General features: G+C 51.4%; 8 protein-coding genes across 8 annotated transcripts; 4 read left to right on the top strand and 4 right to left on the bottom strand.

Annotated features, from left to right (window-relative positions):
- Positions 1-3203: 3203 nt before the first annotated feature.
- On the bottom strand, positions 3204-3761 carry DSM5745_01515 (FKBP-type peptidyl-prolyl cis-trans isomerase; the record flags this gene model as incomplete). The annotated part of the gene is made up of 4 exons (XM_026743531.1): positions 3204-3231; positions 3287-3328; positions 3433-3453; positions 3526-3761. The coding sequence occupies 4 exons, from the start codon at positions 3759-3761 to the stop codon at positions 3204-3206; spliced, it is 327 nt and encodes a 108-aa protein (XP_026609376.1).
- Positions 3762-4391: 630 nt separating this feature from the next.
- On the bottom strand, positions 4392-5542 carry DSM5745_01514 (thioesterase family protein; the record flags this gene model as incomplete). Its single annotated transcript, XM_026743530.1, has 3 exons — positions 4392-4748; positions 4805-4974; positions 5257-5542. 3 exons carry the CDS (start codon positions 5540-5542, stop codon positions 4392-4394), a joined length of 813 nt encoding a protein of 270 aa, XP_026609375.1.
- A 425-nt stretch (positions 5543-5967) lies between these two features.
- Positions 5968-6280, top strand: DSM5745_01513 (electron transfer flavoprotein regulatory factor 1; the record flags this gene model as incomplete). The annotated part of the gene is made up of 3 exons (XM_026743529.1): positions 5968-6013; positions 6070-6213; positions 6264-6280. 3 exons carry the CDS (start codon positions 5968-5970, stop codon positions 6278-6280), a joined length of 207 nt encoding a protein of 68 aa, XP_026609374.1.
- Positions 6281-6678: 398 nt separating this feature from the next.
- Positions 6679-7896, bottom strand: DSM5745_01512 (class I SAM-dependent methyltransferase; the record flags this gene model as incomplete). The annotated part of the gene is made up of 1 exon (XM_026743528.1): positions 6679-7896. One exon carries the CDS (start codon positions 7894-7896, stop codon positions 6679-6681), a length of 1218 nt encoding a protein of 405 aa, XP_026609373.1.
- A 4583-nt stretch (positions 7897-12479) lies between these two features.
- Positions 12480-14761, top strand: DSM5745_01511 (CCR4-Not complex 3'-5'-exoribonuclease subunit Ccr4; the record flags this gene model as incomplete). The annotated part of the gene is made up of 2 exons (XM_026743527.1): positions 12480-13533; positions 13587-14761. 2 exons carry the CDS (start codon positions 12480-12482, stop codon positions 14759-14761), a joined length of 2229 nt encoding a protein of 742 aa, XP_026609372.1.
- A 620-nt stretch (positions 14762-15381) lies between these two features.
- Positions 15382-16398, bottom strand: DSM5745_01510 (tRNA (adenine-N(1)-)-methyltransferase; the record flags this gene model as incomplete). The annotated part of the gene is made up of 1 exon (XM_026743526.1): positions 15382-16398. The coding sequence occupies one exon, from the start codon at positions 16396-16398 to the stop codon at positions 15382-15384; it is 1017 nt and encodes a 338-aa protein (XP_026609371.1).
- Positions 16399-17356: 958 nt separating this feature from the next.
- On the top strand, positions 17357-18385 carry DSM5745_01509 (putative Phosphoserine phosphatase; the record flags this gene model as incomplete). The annotated part of the gene is made up of 6 exons (XM_026743525.1): positions 17357-17447; positions 17506-17519; positions 17574-17650; positions 17704-18006; positions 18058-18206; positions 18258-18385. The coding sequence occupies 6 exons, from the start codon at positions 17357-17359 to the stop codon at positions 18383-18385; spliced, it is 762 nt and encodes a 253-aa protein (XP_026609370.1).
- A 304-nt stretch (positions 18386-18689) lies between these two features.
- Positions 18690-20474, top strand: DSM5745_01508 (metallophosphoesterase family protein; the record flags this gene model as incomplete). Its single annotated transcript, XM_026743524.1, has 3 exons — positions 18690-18704; positions 18792-20167; positions 20219-20474. 3 exons carry the CDS (start codon positions 18690-18692, stop codon positions 20472-20474), a joined length of 1647 nt encoding a protein of 548 aa, XP_026609369.1.
- Positions 20475-20840: the final 366 nt, after the last annotated feature.

The raw sequence follows: 20840 nt of genomic DNA, 5'->3' as shown, positions 1-20840 counted from the left end.
GATACAAAAAGCAAAGAGGGAAAGAATTCGAAGAATAAGATAGACAGAAAAGCTGAAGGGGATAAGACGTGCCGTGTGGGGGTGTAGAGGGGAGAAGAAGGAGAGGAAAAATGGACGTGGACGAGATTTGGTCGACCTGGTCGGGTCTGGATAGAAGAGGCGGCAGGAAAAGACGAAACGAAGAATTGGAAACTGATCGTCAGAGTAAGGCAACAACGGGTCTGTGGCCTGACGTTGCAGGCAGGTGGTCGTCATGGTACTGTCACAGCAGCTTGGAGACAGCAGATATTAGCCGGCACATCCGCTGAATTACGAATACGACTTTACACAGAGCCAGCATACACACTGCTTCCGTCCCAGCTCTACGTTTTATTTTTAGATTTAAATAGACAACATTGTGTTCAATTCTATGGAACAAAATCCATCCCTTCACCCTCTATCTTACAAGTTACGAGAGCTTCAGCGGAGACCTTCACAGCCCGGCCAGACGCTGCAGGCATAGTCGATATGGAGGCTGACACTTGGCTCCTGCAAAGGTCCATCATTCCGGCCTCCCGTCGATGGCGTCCTTGGCTTGATATTAGCCGTCTTCTTCAGAAGCTGTCCAAGCTTCCGACAATGTCTTTGAGTATGAAGGGAAAAGCAACGCATGCTCGAGCTGCTGTTTGAAGCTAGCGAGCTCAAGATCATGCCATACTCTTCATTGACCGCTTGTCCCACTTGGGTTAAGCAGGCGCAAGCCGGAGTACACTCGGTATAGGCGGAGTATAGCTGCACAGTGCACGGTGTCCGTCTGGGGTATCGGTCTTTGCCTCTTGCAGGAACTATCTACCTATATGCCCATTTGGCCTACCGCTCCTGTCGGCTTTCACAACAGCCCAATCATGCCCATCTACCTCTGCAGGGCTTGTAAGCTAGGGGTGAAGGGTGTGATTGACGCCCAGCCTTCATAGGCTGAATTCGCCGAAATGCCTATGCAAATCCAACCCCGTTATCAGCTACACCCACCATCGCGCACAGTTGGTTTGATATGCAGCATATATCCCCCGCTTACCCATATCATCCAAGATACAAGGCTGTGTGAGGATGATCCGTCGATCTTGTCTCTAGCTGGCTGGCTCTGGAGTGCGGGGTATAGAGATATCGATGTTCTGTGAATGGACTCGAAGCCAACCTGCAGGAAACTTTTTCTGAAACAGAACACTCGAGTCTCCAGCCAATACAAAATCGTTATAATGCCTGACTGCAACCGCAGCACATATCTGCTTGATCGGTACGGCCTATTACAGATTTTGACCAGATAAGCTGAAGTCAGCTTCACATGCCTCCATTTGTTTAATGGAGATGCGGCAATCCAGCGGACCGTCGACTGCCAAATCGTCAATGCTCCCAAAAAGACTGTGAGGTCTTCACAGGCGGCTCGCGTGTTGCAATCAAGATGGTCTTCCCGCAGGTTGAACCGGTGGCATTGTGCTACACTGCTAATCTTCCAATTAGGGCAGGCTTTCACGAACTAGGGCTGTATGTCGTCAAATTAGGCCAGTCTCATGTAAGAGCGGCCAAGCAAACCATAAAGCGATATCGATCTCTCGAGCGTTCGGTGGAGTCGTCACATATCAGCGCCCATGTGACGCTCACGTCAAGTATTCGAGAAAAGGCTCCTGATATGAAAGAACACCAATATTCAGTCCATCCAAGACGAACGGCGCTCAAGGCTCTAGAGATGGGAGGTAGTTAAATTTACCTGCAGTTTGTCAGACACATAATCCTTGCCCTGGGAGCTCTCTTCGTTGGAAAGCTGGGCATGGCCGAAATCAAAATCAATGATCGACCAGTGCTGTGCAGCTGGGACGTTTGTGTCGGCAAATCTGCCCCGCAAACTTTGTCATATGATGCGATGCATTTTACGCTGGTTCATTCGGACTTTGACCTGCCTGTCCAGGCTGTCCTTCACTTGTAAAGCCTCTGCTGAAGCCTTGCGTGATGACTCGAGACAACCCACAGTTATGATTGCAGGTCCGATTGACAATTCTCTGGGACGATGAAGCATGGCCTGTGACTGAGTTTCGCGTTTCGGCCGCAGCGACAAAAAAGCATGCTTGAAACGTGTCGGTGCCGAAAGGCTGAAGAACCCAGGACCAGGGATATCCGAACCTTGGAAAAGTTTCCTCGCGCGGTGGATTTGGTGCTGGCGCTAAGCCGGGCTAAACGGTCGATCCTCCCGGCTCCCACCCACTTTGCTTGGCGGTCGGAAAGACCCTGGTTCATGTTCCCGTTTACCTCTGTCCTCTGGAGACCTCCAAGCATTGTCTTTGCGAACACAATAGGTTCCAGAGATTTCTTACATCTGACCTGCTACGAATCTGACGGTGCAGTCTGGCCCCCAAGCTGACCAACACGTCGCGATATCAGCCCCAAGTCTTGACTTTCTGTGAGCGGCTGAGCCAGGGTCTTTTACTGCTTTGATCTTAGCAGGGCGCTAGTCGATTCAGGTTTCGCAACGACGCAAAAGCAGAATTCTGGCCAGCCACCACCTCTTTTAAGGTTCTACCTCGGCCGGAGCCCCGAGATTTGACCAGCCTTGCCAGGCCCAAGATGGCGATGTCTACCTCGGTCAGGATAGCTCAATCTGCTTGAGGCGGAAGGCGGGAGCCGATGTCATGTATGGCTCATGTCAATTTCTGGTAAAGACTCACTGGGCACCGGACTTTATACATGCTTCGTATACGCGGGGAATAAGTTTGATTGTTCGTTCATTCACCTCATGGATAAGATAAATACGTGGCTTATTTGGACCGATAAACTTTTTTTATGGACAACCTTCTGGATGCTGCCTCTTATGAGCCGTCCATGTGCGACCAGGGACAGCATAGGCTATCTCAGCGGCCTTGCAAGGACGCTTACCGGGTTCTTGCTTGAAGGGACTGAAGCCGTTGCGCTGCACTCTCCCACATAACATCGACAGATAGATGGCCTTGTCCAGATGTTACGTTGTGAATGCGTGTATCACAAGATCTACTTGGAAACAAGTACGAATCGCAGACTGGTAACTGCATTGAGGGACTGGGTCAATTTGCCTTTCACACGAAGCTAAAGAAACGCAGTCAAGGCATCATCATCTCAGATATAAAACAGACTGGACCGCCTATGTCAAAGGCCGGATATTCTGCCTAGTCACAAGACGGCTTCGCCGAATCCGACATTTAGTTGATCTTAAGGAGCTCGACCTCGCTAATTCCACCATTAGCAAAGCAATTAAACAGGTATATCACAATGAAAGACTCACAAGGTGAGGGTCGCGTTGGGGGGGATAACGGGAGGGAAGCCGCTATGAAAAGCAAGAGTCAGCAAAAGACCACACGGAATTGATCCCGAAATGGAGAGTCCCCATTGGATCAAGCCGACTTGAAGCAGGGCAAGTATATATCTCACCGAGGACCGTAGGCGTAGTCACTACACCGAAACATCAACGTTAGCAATCTGTCCGGCTACACCGAAGTACAATGCAGGAGGCTGAGAACTTACGGAGTGCAGATCAGCTTAGCCTTCTCGCCGAGACTGAGCTGGGGAACACCCTCATCCCAGCCCTTGATGACACGGCCGACACCAATGGGGGTGACGAAGGTGCCAGGGCGATCGCGGGAGCTGTCAAACTTGCTGCCGTCGGCGAGGGTTCCGACGTAGTGCATGCTGACGGTGTCACCGGGCTTGGGGTAGTTGACACCATCACCGGGGGAAATGCGGACGACTTCGACACCCATTTTGATTGATTGTTAGGGGTTGTTTGGGAGGGGGAGATGAATTGATGGGTTCTGAAGACTGAAAGAGAAGAGCTTGGAGGGGTTAAAAGCTAGTGTGGGGGAGGGGTTTTTATCGCGATCTCACGTGATTCAAGTCTAGAAGCCAATCAACAGCTTCAGATGAGCATGCGGTTGGGGTTTATTCTATTCTGGGAATTGCCGATGCTTGGCCAGGGGAGGGGGTCTGTGTGGTTTTACTCTGAAGTACTGGTGTTGAGGTATTTGGGGAGTATGTCTTGCTTGAAAGTGGCATTGCAGAAGTTGTGGTTCAGGCACCATATCTCTCCATGGTGGGACAGCATGCGAGTGTAACATATAAGCCCGGCATGTAGACATGGTCCCGGAGTAGTACAATCATCATCCCCGGCATTCTGACAAGGTTGAGGTCGACTGCTTGTATAATTACGTTGTACGGCCACTGTCCTCAGCGAAATACCACCTTGATCATATGCAGGCCCAAGGGTATAGTCTAGAACAATCGGCTTCATTCTAACAGATGGTCTATAGTGCAGACTTCATCTGTAAGCACACTTCGATCCGTGTTTATATGCATGTCCCTTATGTCAAGTTTCTCCGCAAAGCAAAAATGCTCTAATTCTTCGCGGACCCCATATCCTCAACCGCATCCTCCCGATCCCAGCTCTCAACCTCCAACTTCCTGACCCTGGCCTCAATGTCCAGAATCCGTTGCTGCCATTCCTTCTTGGCCTGCTCCTGTCGCTTCCACGTATCCTTAAGCTGGTCCATCAAGAATGGTGGGATAGCCGCCTTCTTGCCTAGCTTGTAGTCGTACGTGACAAGGTCCTCATGAACACGGGCGGCCGGGCGCTGGCGGGATTCTGAGAGAATCATAGCCTGTAGATGGAATGCGAATTGCGAGGACTGCGAGGATGAGGGGTCGTGGATGAGTTTGTGGTAGACTGTTACTTTGTCTGGGTATTGCATGGGCTATGGTCGGATTGTTAGCAGGCTGTGTGTACACGCTAGAGGCTGACTGGACGTACGAATTTGTAGTCAATCTTGATGCTCCGCAGGATAATGCCTAGACCCCTGTTGCTGACGAGATTCATCCACTCTGTCTTATGCGCTGGGTCGATATGCAGAGCGAAATTGCGGGTGAAGTATACGCGCGCGGTTTCGGCGTATCGGACGTATGTGACATTGTTGACATGTCCTGTAGCATTTTGTTAGGGCTTCGACGTCTCAAATCTCGAATAAAGAGAGGAACTAGATACCCTTTCCACACATCCGTCAGAAATCACTCGCTATACACGGAGTCGTAGCGGCTTACCATGCTATCCTATAACCCCGACCAGCAATTAATCACACGTTAGCATGATTGTGCCTAGTAATTGCATGAGTAGACAAGTCCAAGCTCATGGGCATACCATTTCACCCCACGCGACACTCTGCCTGAACAACCCTCTTCTTCTAGGATCCGTCAAATAGCCCTCACTACCCGCAATCAGCTCGCGCCAGTCCGTGGCAATCTGGCGCATAAGCTCCCCAGCCTCCTGGATCTGAGATGGTTTCAACCCAAACATCATGCATCTGCCGACGCGCCGTTTTGTCATGGTAAGCCATCGTGGGTCAATGTCGTGGGGTTTCGGCTTGGAGCTCGGTGGTTGCGGCTGGGCATTGTTCAGCTGGGAGGAGATTGAGAACTGGCGAAATTCCGTGGCTTGTGGGGGCGCGAACCGGAAAGCCAGGCGCTGGCTTCGGAGAGCAGGCGTGCGTATCATCGTCGGCAGTAGATTGTGAGGTTAAAGTGTTTAATGGGTTCTGGTTTACCGTTTATCAAGCTCCAGCCGGAGTCTGGGGAGCTCGACCGCGGCGGAGTCGGAGAACGGCGGCCTACCCCACTCCCGGTTGCTCGAGCTTCAAGGGACCGAGGAACTCATCTGCCATTGGTATAGTGACCGAAATCTACTCAGCGAGGCCAAGCTAGTGGTCAGGTCCAGCTAGCTATTGCCAGGGCATCCATCTGTGTTGCTGATACCAGGCCAAGTCGGGAGCGCCTCAACACCGTTGTTTGGCCTGTACCGTACGACGTCACCTCCACTTCACAAAGAAAGAAAGCAAAAATCTTGCTCGGCCCGCACTGGCTGCTTCCCTTTTTCCATCATATCTTCTCTTAACACACTTTTACTCCGTATATCGAGAAACAATGGCAAGCCCCGAGCTTCGACGTCAAGTCATCACCATATACAAGGGTTTGTTTTTGGTCTCATAATCAATCTGCCATGCTTTCGTTGATCTTAACTCGCAGAGCTTCTCTATATGGGCCGCGAGTATCCGCTGGGCTACGACTTCTTTCGGACCAGACTGCATCGCGCATTTTCAAGTCAAGTTCATCTCCAGAACGAAGAAGATATTCGGAAGGGCATCGCTAGAGCGGAATTCGTTAAGAAAGGTTCGCTTTTCCGGCGCACTGTTGCACTGGTTGCTAACACGATTACGCAGAGATCGAGGCTTTGTAAGTTTGTCCGACATAGACGATTGGCCGCCCGTCTTCGTTTACGCTGCACAAGGCTTGATGTATCCAATCTTGTCATTTATATCATATCATCATCCAGGCCCTAAGGCCAAGAAATGGTGCTAACAAATACACAGGTACTATCTAAAACGATATCGAGCGTTGAAGCAGCGCTATGAAAACAAATAATGCCAACCACGGGTAGTGCAGAAACGTCGTGGGAATATACATCCGAATGAACAATAATAATATCAACCAAACCGAGTCGGGGTATCACCAATATGACATGAGCAATGGTTGCTGCGCTGCGCTTTTGTCGTTCCTTCCTGTCGTCCTTATCAAAACACCAAGTACTCCTATAGAGTCCAATAAATGCTGTCTGTTTTTCAGTCTGCCGATAACTTATTTCTTTTGACCCCACCACGCGCTTACTTCCAAGCACTCTCCATTGGCGAGGCCTCCTTTCTGGAACAGGTCACTGATCATGGCAGTCCACCACCTGTCCCATTCGTCTCTGCTCTTGCCGCTGGCTTCCATGAGCATGGGTTCCATGCCTTCAATCATCTGAATGACGGTCAGGAGAGCCGTTCGTCGGATGGACAATTGATCTTTGGTCAACTGTTTGCGCGGACCGCTGCCGTCTTTTCCGCCTTCCCGCTCCCAGCGTGGTTCACCTAAAGGAATGGCGATTCGACGACTCTCGACCTTGCCGAGGACGTCAACTTCTGAGTTGAAAGCGAGACCGATGGTGGCACACGGCAAGGTAGTAAGTTTGCGACGGTCAAAAGCCTTTGCTATCCAGGAGTTGTAGTTCTGCAAAAACTTGTTTTGCGCATTCGTGAAAGGGGTCGCTGCCGAGAATGTGTACGTTGCAGTCACATCCGCCGTTTCTTGTTCCTTTGAAGATAACTTACGGGCGGGCGCAGGATTAGGGAGCAACGAGCGAAAAACCGAGTCGGAATCCCAAAGTTCTAGGATCCCGCCCGACTTTAGTACCCTTAGAGGTTCGGACAAACCATGTGCTTGTTGCGCCGGGCTGAGCGGGCACATGGCGGCATCTTTTATGAAGACGAAATCAAAATAATCGTCTGGAAAGGGCAGGCGTGGCTTGCGGAGATCGTGTCGCTTGAATTGCCAATTCACACCGTTCTTGCGAAGGTCCGGCGCGACGTTTACAATGTCGATACCATAAAACTCAACATCACGATGCCCGCGCCGGGCGAAATAATCATGGCACATGCTCGACCAGAGACCGGAGCCGCACGCCAAATCTAAAACTCTCTTGGGCGCCTTGTCGGCGAGGTATGGGTTGCAAAACGGGCCGCCATAAACGCGCATCAGCATGAGCGAGCGCAGTATCTGGCGCTGGATCTCGGGGAGGTCGCATGGTAGGGGGTAGTTGTTCTCGGGATCGCGGAGGTAGGTACGGTCGCCTTGACGAATCAAAGGGTAGTTGGTGTAGTCGTTGAAGGAGGCGATGGAGGAGGTGGATGTTGCAGCCCATGGGGCCGAACTGACTGTAGAATGCGTCGAATGCAGGTCGGAGCCGGACGTTGTTGACGACACGCCCGTGTTGAACGGCCCAGTCCCGGACCCAAGAGCTACCGACATCATGTCCATCTTGTGACAGTATTAGGCGTTCTCATCGAAGAGCGCAAAGTAGGCCACGGAGAACTTTGCGCATGGCAAGGGTGCTCTTCAATCCGTTCACAGAATGGCCTGAACTGATGCAAAGATATTCATTGTCCTGTAGACAAAACACGTTAGCACAATGAAAGCATATATCAATTGCTCAGGGAGGACAAAGAACAAGGAATAATAATGGAGATGCAGAAGAAAAAGAAAAGAGCAGCGGGGTGGACACCATGCAAGTGGTTGAACAAGTCAGTGCACTATGACTGATCGAGGCCAGACCAGGCGAACCCATGGAAAAGGAGTTGATCGAGATGGAGACGCTCCGAGAGGGGGCAAGACACTTAAAAGTTCAGACACGCTACCATGCGAAATTTCGGGCCTACCGCTAAGTATGACTCTGTTTCTTCCCCCAAAGATAGGGGCTAAGGTTTGAGATGTAATACACATGTCACTCGAGACCATTCGCCTGTCTCAACTCTCCTGCTACAATACTAAACAACTAACTGGCCCTGGACTCTTCATCCAGATTCCAGACACCGACAGATCCTTCATTGACGGTGCCACGGCAGGATCCCCTAAGGTTCGTTCTTCAACTCTTGGTCTAACCACAAGCGCACAACTCCCCACATCCGCATAAGCCTTGCTCGCAGCTCCTTGCATCGCCCCATACCATAGTAACCATAGACCATACAAGTCTCCGTTGCATCAGAAAAGATGTTCAGAACTTCAGAACCCAGTTTTGCTTACACTCCACCATGCAGCATGGTTATTTCCTGAATCTGCCTCCGGAATGATACCAAGTCACCGTCGTATCTGCCATTCTATCTACACCGTAAGCTCGCGCTTACCTTCCTCCAACAAAAACCACACAAAATGGACGGATCTTATTTCACGACTTATGCATGGACTGCATGCTGGCCTCTTGTCGCTGTGGAACTCATGCTGAATTTTCCGCCCCTCTTCGGAGTCGTTTCCTTGCCGCGCTGTGGCTAACGTAGGTACACCAAGCTAGTGGCGGTTTCGCCGTCGAGCAGCAGGGATCCAGTAACGAACACGAGTCACCAGGCAATTGCCGGACTTGAAAATTGGAACGACCGGGATCCCACGGGCCACGATAAAGGAAGCAATAGCTTCAAATGATTGACATCATGATATCATGATAATCTTGAGGACGATGGACATTGGAACCTCAGTGCCTCACCCGACCCGAACCAGATTCTTGCCGCGCCTGGGCTCGAGTCTTTGTCCTGCGGATCATGGGACTCTGGTGCCATCCATCAATCGATTCAATGATCCATCATCCGTAAGACATGAACACGCATTGTCGCCTCCCATATCCCAATGGCTTGCGCATCAAAAACATCATTGGGCATCAGTGTGATGCGTGATGCACAGTTGTCTCCATCCAGTTAAGCGCCCTCGAGCTCCATCTTGGCTCCGGGCTATCATTGCTCTGGAGCCTGAGCTTTGACCTCGGGAGCATGCGATATCGAAGAGCCTCACATATATAGATGTGACTGGTCGATATTTAAGACTCATTGCTGAGGATGATCTACCCATCAGTGATCACGTATTTTCTTTTTTGCTGCATGTCTTGGCCGCGCATCTGATCTGAATCCTCATCTGATTATCACGTATTGATCTTTTTTCTACAGTCCGAGCGCCTATCCAGGTATCGAAACCGGAGAACTCGAACCGAGTGTGGATAGGTAAGGCCAGAGCCTGGATTATCTACTCCGCCAGGCGCGGAAACAGAGCTGCGCTGTTTTGTTCGTTGCGGCAGTCAGTGCCTCGTTACCTACGGTCTTCTACTATTGAGCAACGCCTCATCTCTCACAGCCGGATAGTCGGTGCCATACAGGACATGCCCCTTGGAAACAAAATCTAGCACGAGCTGGAGCGGCATCACATGCGCAACCATTGCCAGGTTAAATCAGAACAATTTCGCATCATCAACAAACTTCTCGAGGGGCTTCCCAGATAGATGAGTCTAGAGCCCAATGTCAGCGATTCGACCAGCCACAAACGGGAGCGTGCCTCCCCCATGAGACAGAATGATTCGACAATTTGCCGCGCACCGACGCAGAGTGTCGGTCAGAGTCAGATGCACGGCCATGCGTGTTGTCTCTCGTGATCAGTCCATCAATACCGTGGGATAGTGAACGGCTCGTTGATAGAGTTCTTGATCTCCTCCATGATGGGATAGTGAAGACAACTGCCGCGTGATCATTTAGCTCTTTTCATACCGGCTCAAAATCAGGATGGCCCAGATACTTACTGTTATAGCTGGTGAAAAGTACGACGCCGTCCGCCTTGAGCGCGTCCAGCACGTACCTGATCTCTACGATACGTCGAACCGTGTCTTCAGCCCAGGGCAGTGTAGCGAAGAACCCAAACCGCTTGGGGCACTGGTCGTGTATTGAAGCGAGATGTATTGGCCTAACTGGCTAGCGCTGCGGTTTCGGCGGCATCCTGGCATACGACCATGAGGGGGAACAGGCAGTAGAGGATGGACGTCCCAATGTCGTTACAGAACCCGGTCCGGAGCTTCCATGCGCTGTGCGAGCTTTGGATTCTTCTCGATGACTTGTCGCAACACGTGGTCAGCTTGTCTGGCATTATTCTCTCTTCCTCGTCTTGGACACCTACCCTTCCTAACCGCCAGTGGCAAGACATGCTGGTTATTGCCAAACTTCATCGGTGCCATCTAGTCTAATTTACAGGCCGGTGGTCCGTTCTAATTCTTTGGGACTTGAGTGAACCCCTATCAGGCTTGATGGGAGCTGATGCAAGGTCCGGGGATGGGTTGACAGTGCCTTAAATAACCCGGATCGTCTCTACTGAGCCGACGTTTGTTACACGACAGCAAGCAGTTGAATTATACTTTCGGATCGCTTGTTGGACAATAACGGCTGCCAGTAAGCTAGTAGGGGTAAAGTAAGCGCGAGAGTATATAGGATGCTGGTGAGTAGCTTGTGGGATCGGTTTGCGGGCAAATGAGCATCTTGCCTAAAGCCTGTCGGTACTTATACCACATATTTTCAGGGAGAGAATACTACGTATTGATAACTTATATAATTTTGTTTTGCGCTCGCTTGATAAGGTTGAGAATTGGCTCTGATGCTCAACCCGCAATGTGATTATATATATCTCGGATATCTCCGGAGTAGAGGCGTGCTTTGGAACCAAAATATATTAGGCTAGGTTTCATTGCATGCGCACTCGAATACTAGGATAATCTTAATTCAATTCTAGATGATAGCATGCAGAGCATAAATAAATATGTATGTTCAATGACAGGACTTACCCTGTCCGCTGTGCTTGCTGAGCATGCTTTATCCTACATTATATAGGCACCAAAGATACCCTAGTAACGATGGCAGCAAGAAGTGGCTTTGAGCTGGCAGTCTCACATTGAACAGAAGCTGACACTACCGTAGTGTACTTGTTATGGACGTTCAGTGAAGACATGACCATTTCGAACACATCACTAGGCATGCTGTACTCCCACACTTCAATTACCTAGCAAGCCCGCGTAGGATGCCATAGTAGGATCTTTGCGAGCACGAGATCTTCTGTAAACAAAGCAACAAGATATATTTGAAGCACCCACCGGGCGCTTGAACGCTTGAAGAGCCATACTTCAGGAAAAGAGTGGGAGATGGATGGTCAGGGCACCTCTGTTACAGAGTGAGCACTATGAACTATGATGATGCATTGAAGGTGTGCTTCCGACTTAGAATTATAAATATGGTGGTCAGCCACTTTTCTTTTAATAGGGTAGGGAGAGAGAGCAAGGGTTTATTCGATGTGTCGACTGACCCAGAGGTCCCACGGATGATTCTAGAGCGTACCGCGTTCTTTGTCTGAAGACGTTTCAAGGGGCTTAATAAAGTCTGCTCTATTGACAAGGAGAATCAAGGGAGAGACCAGAAAGTCAATAATAAACCAACCGATTGGGTAGAAATCTGGCCTTTCCAAGCTTTGCGATTGAAAGGGTCTTTGATCTCTTGGGATTTCCGTGGCGAATCACAGCCTCCCGATGCTGCACACGTGACCCCAGCTTGGAACCTCCCGCCTTCGATCGTAGACGAGCAAAGAACAAGAACCCATCTCGACTGGCGAGGACCGTCATTACTTTATCGTCTGATTGCCTTGTTGTATGCGCTCAGCCTTACTTGCTATCCGTCAATTATCTGGGTAGCCCGTCTAACGTCCGACTCTCTAGGCTTCTGTGATCCCGCCCGACGTCTCTCTCTGCCGTGACTCGTTCGCCCAACCCCGGCCTACCGTCCGATCCTTAGATCTTTCGACCCCCAGCCTGTGCTGAGACTAGTGCGGCGGAAACAAATTACTTGTGGGACAGTGCTCTACTTGTCCGTCTTGCAGTCGCTTTCTCTGGGGTGGTTCCATTCCAGGACCCCATGTTGAAGAGAAGGAGAGACCGTATCCGACCCCCGACTCCTCCTCACTCCCCTGCTACGGCTGTCTCCCCCGTGCTGCCAATTCGGTTCCGCTCCGAAACCCCCTCTGAAGAATATAACACCGGGTCTCGTCTGCCACGTTAAATGGCAGATGGTACCTACAGGTTCCAGCAGCCTGGGGCCGGGCAATACTTCTTCCAAACGCAACAACCTCACCAACGTCACCTTATCCGCAACGGCACCGGTTCCCCGACTGGACGTCTGAAATTCAACCACGAAACCCCATCCCCCTCGCGAACTCCCCCGCTCGGCTCGGCAGCTGCTCTCAATCCGTTCACAATGTATGGCCAAACACATCAACAGCAGCATGTTATCATGAATGGTGGCCAGGCCCACCAGCGGTTCGGCATGCAGATGAAGTTTCAGACGCAGACACACCACCCACACCCCGCCCAGCAACCACATCACCATGCCCACCACAACCAGCCTCCTCAACATGTCGGCCACCAGCATAACTTCTCCAGCGGGGCTCTGGCATCCGCTACCCCACACTTCACTCCTAGCCACATTCAAAATGGGACGCACACCAACATTGACGAAGATCTTGACGAGTCTATGAACGAACATTGGCAACAGCAACTCCAGCTGGCTGCGGAATCTCGACAGGCCAGTTCACCTCACTACTATGCCCGGGCTGTAGCACAGCAGACCAAGGGCATTCAGATCGCGCCTAGCCAGCCGGATACTCAAGACAACGGCGTCAATTACAAGAATGGAGTTGGGAAGGCAAAAACTGCCTCACGGCAGCAGGGTTGGACTGCGCTGGATTTTGGCGGCCAAGGACTCCGGGCCCTGGCACCGTCACTGTTCAAATATGATTTCTTGGAAAAACTTTATCTCACTCACAACAAACTGAAAGTGCTTCCCCCGGAGATTGGTCAACTACGAAAGCTCACCCATTTGGATTTGTCCGGCAACGACCTTTCCGAGCTTCCAGAGGAAATCGGCATGCTCACAAACCTGAAGCAGCTCCTCCTGTTTGACAACAACATTCGTACCCTTCCATATGAAATGGGATACCTTTACCGACTGGAGATTCTGGGAATCGAGGGTAACCCGTTGGAGGACGTTTTGAAGTCTCAGATCATGAAGGAGGGCACCAAGGCCCTTATCAAATATCTCAAAGAAGAGATGCCAGGTCCGTATCATCTGCACTCCACACATGATGAAGTTTACGCTAACTTATCCAAGAAGTCCATGTTCCCCCGCCCGGTCGAGACTGGCTCGTTCTCGATGATACTGCCGCTACATCGCCCGACAAGGTCTCCGTCCTTTCCTACAACACCCTTTGCGATTCCTCCGCGACTCAATCACACTACGGCTATGCGCCTGCCCGCGTTCTATCTTGGGAATTCAGGAGAGAGACCATACTCAATGAGCTCAGGGCTCATGATCCGGATATCATCTGTCTTCAAGAAATCGACCAAGGTAGCTACAACGAATTCTTCAGGGAGCAATTGGCCTACAGCGACTATAAGGGTGTATACTGGCCACGAGGAAGAGCCATGGGTATGCAGGAGGAGGACGCCAAGGGCGTTGATGGATGTGCTACCTTCTTTAAGGGATCAAAGTTCATTCTTCTCGACAAGCAGGTGATCAACTTTGGTCAGACGGCTGTACGGAGACCCGATGCTAAAGGTCAAGACGACATTTACAATCGACTTTGGCAGAAAGACCACATTGCTGTTATCGTGTTTTTGGAGAACCGGCAAACTGGATCTCGGTTCATCATCGTCAACGCTCATCTCTACTGGGATCCCGCTTTCAAGGATGTCAAGTTGATCCAGACAGCTATTCTTATGGAGGAGATTACGAAGCACTCGGAGAAGTACGCCAAATGGCCCGCCTGTACGGACAAGAGTGCTTTCCGCTTCGCCCAAGGTGAGCAGGCACAGCCCGAGCCCGAATTCGCTCCGTCAGCAGAGTACGCCAGTGGTGATCAAATTCCGCTCTTCATGTGCGGCGACTTCAACTCGTCACCCGGTTCGGCGGCGTACAACGTTATCGCGAGCGGAGGGCTTGTCGAAGAGCATCCGGAGCTGGAGAAACGAATGTACGGAAACCTGAGTCGAGTCGGCATGACGCATCCGTTCAAGCTAAAGTCGGCGTACGGCGCCATTGGCGAGTTGAGCTTTACCAACTACACCCCAGACTTCAAGGATATCCTCGACTACATCTGGTACACATCGAATACGGTGCACGTGTCCGGGTTACTAGGGGAGGTGGACAAGGATTATCTACAAAGGGTGCCTGGGTTCCCTAACTATCATTTTCCAAGTGATCATATCGCATTGTTCGCGGAGTTTTCAGTTAAAGGTAAAAAGGGCAAGGTTGTGGAGGCAGATTTTGGACCGCAACGGAACTGAGCTGGTGGGCTCGGTGTTTTGTTCTTTAACCCATGGGAGCGGAGCATGTCATGTCGAATCTTACGAAGACTGGTGTTTGTGTAGCCCGGTTATTCCTGTTCTTGTCTTGTTATCTCGGAATCTTCTCTTCTACTTTCTAACGCTTTGGGGGGCTTTTGCGCTGTTGTCCGTTTTGTTGATGTCCGCGGTGTTACGTCCGTTTCTCCTGTCTTGTTTTGTCGGTGCTTGCTCGCCTCGTCTCCTCTTGTCTTCTTATCTTCTTTCGTTACATTCTCGTTTGTGCTGCTGGAGCGGGCTGGAGGTGGTTTTGCAATCCAGTTCGAAACCTGTGTGTCGATCATCTTCTTGGAAAGTGAGTAGTCAACGGCGTGGTGTCAAGTTACCTTATCTTTCGCTTTCTTTTGCGCTCTTGGTACTCTAGGTATGTGTTAGGATTTGATTATAACTTGATGATCTTGAGACACGGTCACGATGTGGTTGTCTTCCTCTAGTATCATATTTTGTACGCTGTACTGTAGAGGGATAATTCTGTCGACGGCAGGTCTCATGTTATACATTTACACGTCTATAAGTTCGTAGTATACAGTTCTATATTACAGGGAGTCAGGAAGCAAGTCGCCTCACGACGAAGCCGAGGGCATCTGCATCTTCCTCCAAACGCCCACGAACCCTCCAGCCCCAATCATCTGCCCAGCCAGCGGCCGACAAACAAGGACGGGCTCTTCCTTGGGCTTAGCACCAGTCTGCGCCTCTGCCGCCTTTGCTGCTGCCTCCTCGCCTTCGCTTTCAACAGCAACGCTTTCCTCCACTGTACCCTCCGACGCCGACTGATCATTTGTGTTATCCCACCCGGGATCAGCCTTCGACTTTTTCACAGCGAACCTAACATCCCATGTCCGGCCACCGCTGATTCCTGTCCCAAGCTCAATAACCTTATCTAGCTCGAGCGGAATCCCCTGTTTCCGTATGTACATCGCGCACTCTGTGATCTGCGTGACGCTGGGCATGAAGACGGCTAGGATGCCGTCGGCCTTGAGGACAGAGGCGACGAGCGGGATGCGCAGGTGGGCGGAGGGCATGTCGAGGATAGCGTGGGTGAGGAAGGGCTCGGATTTCGTCTTCGTCTGCTCGGAGACCCAGGTTTCTACACGGCCGACGTAGAAGTCGATGTTACCGGCGTAGATGCCGCGGCGGAACCCGCGGACGAGCTTTTCAGCGTGTTTCGAGAACGTCGAGTGGACTTCGACGGTGTGGATGATGGCTTTGCGGGTGGCGCGGTAGGTGTTCCATGCTTCTTGTTCTTGGGCTTGCGTTTGTTCTTGTTCCGCGGAGGTCTCGCGTTTGGGTTCTGGGGCGGGCTTTGCTTCTTTACTTGGGTTTGGTTGTTCGGGGGGTTGTTCGAGGTATTCTATCGTTGATGTCTTTGGGATCGGAGGTGGGAGGGCATTTGCGGCTTGGATTGCGCGGGATAGATGGAGTGTTAGGGCGCCGTGGCCCGTTCCGGATTCGAGGATCTGCAGCGGTGCAGGGCCATTGTTGCTGTCGCCCTCGGCGGGTTGTGCAACGTGTAAATCGAGTAATTGCACGATGACGTTTGCGTCTTTGCCGTAGATCGGCGTCACATGGCGCGGAGTCATGGAGATATATTGTTCGAGGGTGGGAAGTGTCACTAGAAATTTCGTTCCTGAATTAGAGTCATAATATTAGCAACTCATTCAGAGAAACCTCGCGAATGAGCCCCAGCTTCTAACCTTTATTTGTCGGGATGATCTCGCGAGGTCCCTGGCCGATAACATGGTCTGGGTCCAACGTCCCTCTGGGTGTATCGATCTTCTGGCCTCTCCGCAAGGGCGCCGTTAGATGCGGTTGTCTCCTTTTCACATTATTTATCACGAGTCGGTCGCCCTCTGCAATTGAATGGATATGGATATGTCAGTCCGTCTTGTCGTGGCGCATTGAAGGTCGTGGAAAGCAGTAGGTACCTTGAAAGCGCGAAAAGTCTGTATCGATTGACCGCGGGAAGCGCGGGGGAGCGCGTGGAATGGACGGAGGCGCGATTGCCGGCGATGACGATGGGCTCTCCCCAAAGATTTTCCGCAGAGACCTCAACAAGCGCGCCATTCTTCTATCTCACCTCCGAAATGCCGGGGTTGTTTGAACTTCGCGGAGAAAATGTCGGCGGAGGAAATGAAAACCACGGGCTGGGCAGCCTGGGATGCCGACTCCACCGCAAGTCCACAGCGGCTTCTGAACGGCGCGTTGATATGGAGATGATCCGCAGGTACCGCAGGACCCAGCCTGCGATCTCTGATATGATGAAATTGGGGCTAATTGACGTCTTTCAGGAATAGCCCGCTGCCTTGCTTGGGCGCCTTTTAATTCCTGGGGTTCCTGAGCGGTTCGCTGTTCTCTGGATAGACACTCTCCTTTACGCTCACAACACTGCCAATTCTTCACCATTAGGTATGCAATAATCCATATTCCCCTTTACTAGCTCGTCGGACCTACCTACCCCGTTTTCTCTAGATGTTCCTTCACAGGTGCCGCCGCTGACCCTTCTCCCGCAGCTCTCAGATACCCCGCCATTCCTCCACCATGGGCTCTGCTTCTACTCTCCCTCATCTCAGGACCAACCCCAAGATCATCTTCTTCTCGGATTTTGATGGCACCATTACTCTTGACGACAGTAAGTCCCTTGCACTTCCCGAGTGGTCTGTACCGATCGCTAATCGCAACAATTGCAGGCAATGACTTCATGGTAGGATTCATGCCTTCCATCGCGATAACTAATACTGATTCAATCCATCTGTAGACCGACAACCTAGGCTTCGGTGGGGAGAAACGCCGACAGCTGAACAAGGACGTCCTCGAGAACAAGGTCACTTTCCGGTAAATGGTGCGAACATAGTACAACCGGACAAGATACTCATACTGCTTGTTAGTGACTCCTTCCGGGAAATGCTCGACAGCGTCCCCAACGCTTTCGACGACTGCCTCGAAATTCTCAAGAAGAACGTCCGCCTTGACCCTCACTTCAAGGAATTCTACTACTGGGCGAAGGAGAACAATGTGCCGATCGTGGTTCTGTCTTCGGGTATGGTTCCTGTTATCGAAACATTGTTCGAGACTCTTCTCGGCCACAAGACCGACGACCATCTCAAGATTGTCGCCAACAATGTTGAGAGCCGCGATGGCAAAGATATCAACACCCCCGGTGGATGGCAAATAAAGTATCACGACGACAGGTATGATTGATAATATGAACTCGGCTGCAGTGGATTGACTTGCGAATCTAGCCACTTCGGCCACGACAAGTCCTTGGAGATTAAGCCGTACGCTGCGGTGCCGTTCGACGAGCGCCCTACTCTGCTGTACGCCGGGGACGGTGTTTCGGACTTGTCCGCTGCTACAGAGACAGACCTTCTTTTCGCCAAGGCTGGAAAGGGTATGTTTGTCCCCGCTCCGACTGAAGATATAGGAGCACTGACTTCTCTAGACTTGATCACCTACTGCGAGCGAGAAGGCATGCCATACACCGTCTTTGAGGATTGGTCATCGATTCTTGCCACGACGAAGGATATCCTGAGCGGCAAGAAAGTTGTGAAGAAGGAGCAGAAGGAGTAATTCCTGCCATTTAGAAGGACGATAAAGTGGACATAGATTAGAGATAAAATAAAGACGGTCGTATTCGTATCTCGGCAAAGTTGCCACGCATGTGACCGCCTGCCAGATTGACCCCTGCCGCTTCCACCCCAGAAATATGGACAACCGGACCCCTTGAGATGGCCTGCCACTCGGACTCAACCCTTCGCACGAGCCCCTGAATGTGCTCTGCAGCTCTGCGTCCTCAAGACTCGTTCCCCATCATGCTCCAGCGCCCGGCTGTTCTACACGTGCTTAGAACTTGCCAGGGACGCTATCGACGATCATGACACGCCGATTTGTATGACACCCTCCGCTTGAGCCGCTTTCCCCAATTTGTGGAGCGGAGCTCAGTGCACGCATACTGACGTTTTGCCTCTCTCTACAGGTTCGCGCGGGCATACAGCTCGCTATATTTGCTTCATTCGTTTTACTTCTTATCGTCACATTAGACAACAAATTCCGTGTCCTCCCAGCCTCGATACACGGCCACCTTCCCTCTCATTATCCGGGCTTCGTGATCACCGATGTGACCGTAGTGACATGTTCAGTTCTCGGTCTATTGGGCGGTTGCAAACCTTCGACACCGGGATGGACACAGGTGGAGAAGGACTTGTATCTTAACACGGGGTGGACCTCCGCTGCATACATTCAGTTCCAGCGGAAGAAGGAAGAGGAGCTCCTTCCAACGGACAAGGTTGTCATCGACTTGAAAATCAGCCGACTTGCGCCAGAGTTCCAGGATGATCCCAAGGAGGACAAGGTGGAGTGGGAACAGCGTCCTGGCGGGCTCTGGCTGAAGAGGACGGCGAAACGACACGCGAGCGATTCTCATAGCGCCATCACCTCCGTCGATGTCCTGTTCGGCGCCGATGCGGTCGACCCGCGAGCTGGCTGGGAAGTTAGGGATACACCGGTGTTGCTGGATAGTCGGACAGAAGGTCTGGAAGCCAAGATCACGGTTCGGAGGGGAGACCCAGTGAAGATCAAGAAGCCGGTACCGAGGATCAACGAGAACGGTCGATTTAAGATTATGCAACTGGCGGATTTACATCTGAGCACTGGTCTCGGACACTGCCGGGACCCTGTGCCTCCGGAGCTTACCCCCGGCGAGGGATGTGAGGCGGACCCCCGAACGCTGGACTTTGTGGAGAGGCTTTTGGACGAGGAACAGCCAGACTTGGTCATTTTGAGCGGAGACCAAGTGAACGGTGAAACATCTAAAGATGCACAGAGCCCTCTGTTCAAGTCCGTCAAGATGCTGGTCGATCGTAAAATACCCTATGCCGCCATATTCGGCAACCATGATGATGAGGGTAATTTGAATCGCCAACAATCTATGGATATCCTGGAAGGCCTGCCATACTCGCTATCGTCGGCTGGACCCGAAGACGTGGATGGCGTTGGAAACTATATCGTGGAAGTGCTTGGTCGTGGGAATACCGACCATTCTGCGCTGACGCTCTATCTCCTCGACTCGCACTCATACTCTCCCGATGAACGCCAGTTCCGGGGCTACGACTGGATCAAACCCAATCAGATCCGTTGGTTCAAGAGCACGGCTCAAGGCCTGAAAGCCAAGCACCAACAGTATACCTACATGCACATGAACATGGCATTCATCCATATTCCTTTGCCCGAGTTTGCTCAGAGAGGGAATTATTTCCGCGGAAACTGGTCCGAACCCTCCACTGCACCAGGTTTCAACTCCGGATTCAAGGATGCCCTCGAGGAAGAAGGAATACTTTTTGTCGGCTGTGGACAGTAAGTACCACTCTAAATTCCATATCGTACTCCGGTTTCTAACCCCCGCAGCGACCACGCAAACGACTACTGCGCATTAAGCAAGAATGAAGCCCAGAAGCCGTCCCTCTGGATGTGCTACGGAGGAGGTGCGGGCTTCGGCGGGTATGGCGGCTACGGCGGCTTCATCCGTCGCGTGCGGTTCTTCGAGTTTGACATGAATCCTGGCCGCGTTGTTACGTATAAGAGGCTGGAGTATGGCAATACGGAGGCCAGGATTGATGAGATGATGATTGTTGACGGGGGGATGGTCAAGGGCCCGGATTGAACCAGGCAAACGCGGATTTGAGCTTGGCTTATATATGTAGGAACAGACACACAGGCTGTTAAATTGCATAAAAGTTCTTACTCGTCATTGATTCTTTTTGTTGTAGTTACCCGTGTCTCGGTGGTGCGCGCAGTAATATGCCTTGTACTTCGGCATCGGCCAAGGGATACATGCATAAAGGTTGTGAAGGAGAAGACTACATACAGCCTGATCCACATATATGGATTTGATCTTGTCACAACACACAAGGTCTTTCAAGTTGCCATGGACTCCTTGAATTACTTAAAGTTTTGAACATTGAATGGTACTGAAACGTGCAGAAAACTGACCTTGCTTCCGCGGAGAGCCCGAGACGTTGAAGCATTC

Source organism: Aspergillus mulundensis (assembly GCF_003369625.1).
Source record: "Aspergillus mulundensis strain DSM 5745 chromosome Unknown scaffold_0, whole genome shotgun sequence".
Classification (NCBI taxonomy): Eukaryota; Fungi; Ascomycota; class Eurotiomycetes; order Eurotiales; family Aspergillaceae; genus Aspergillus; species Aspergillus mulundensis.
Note: the sequence above shows the minus strand (reverse complement) of the source record. Positions and strands in the feature narration are given on the sequence as shown.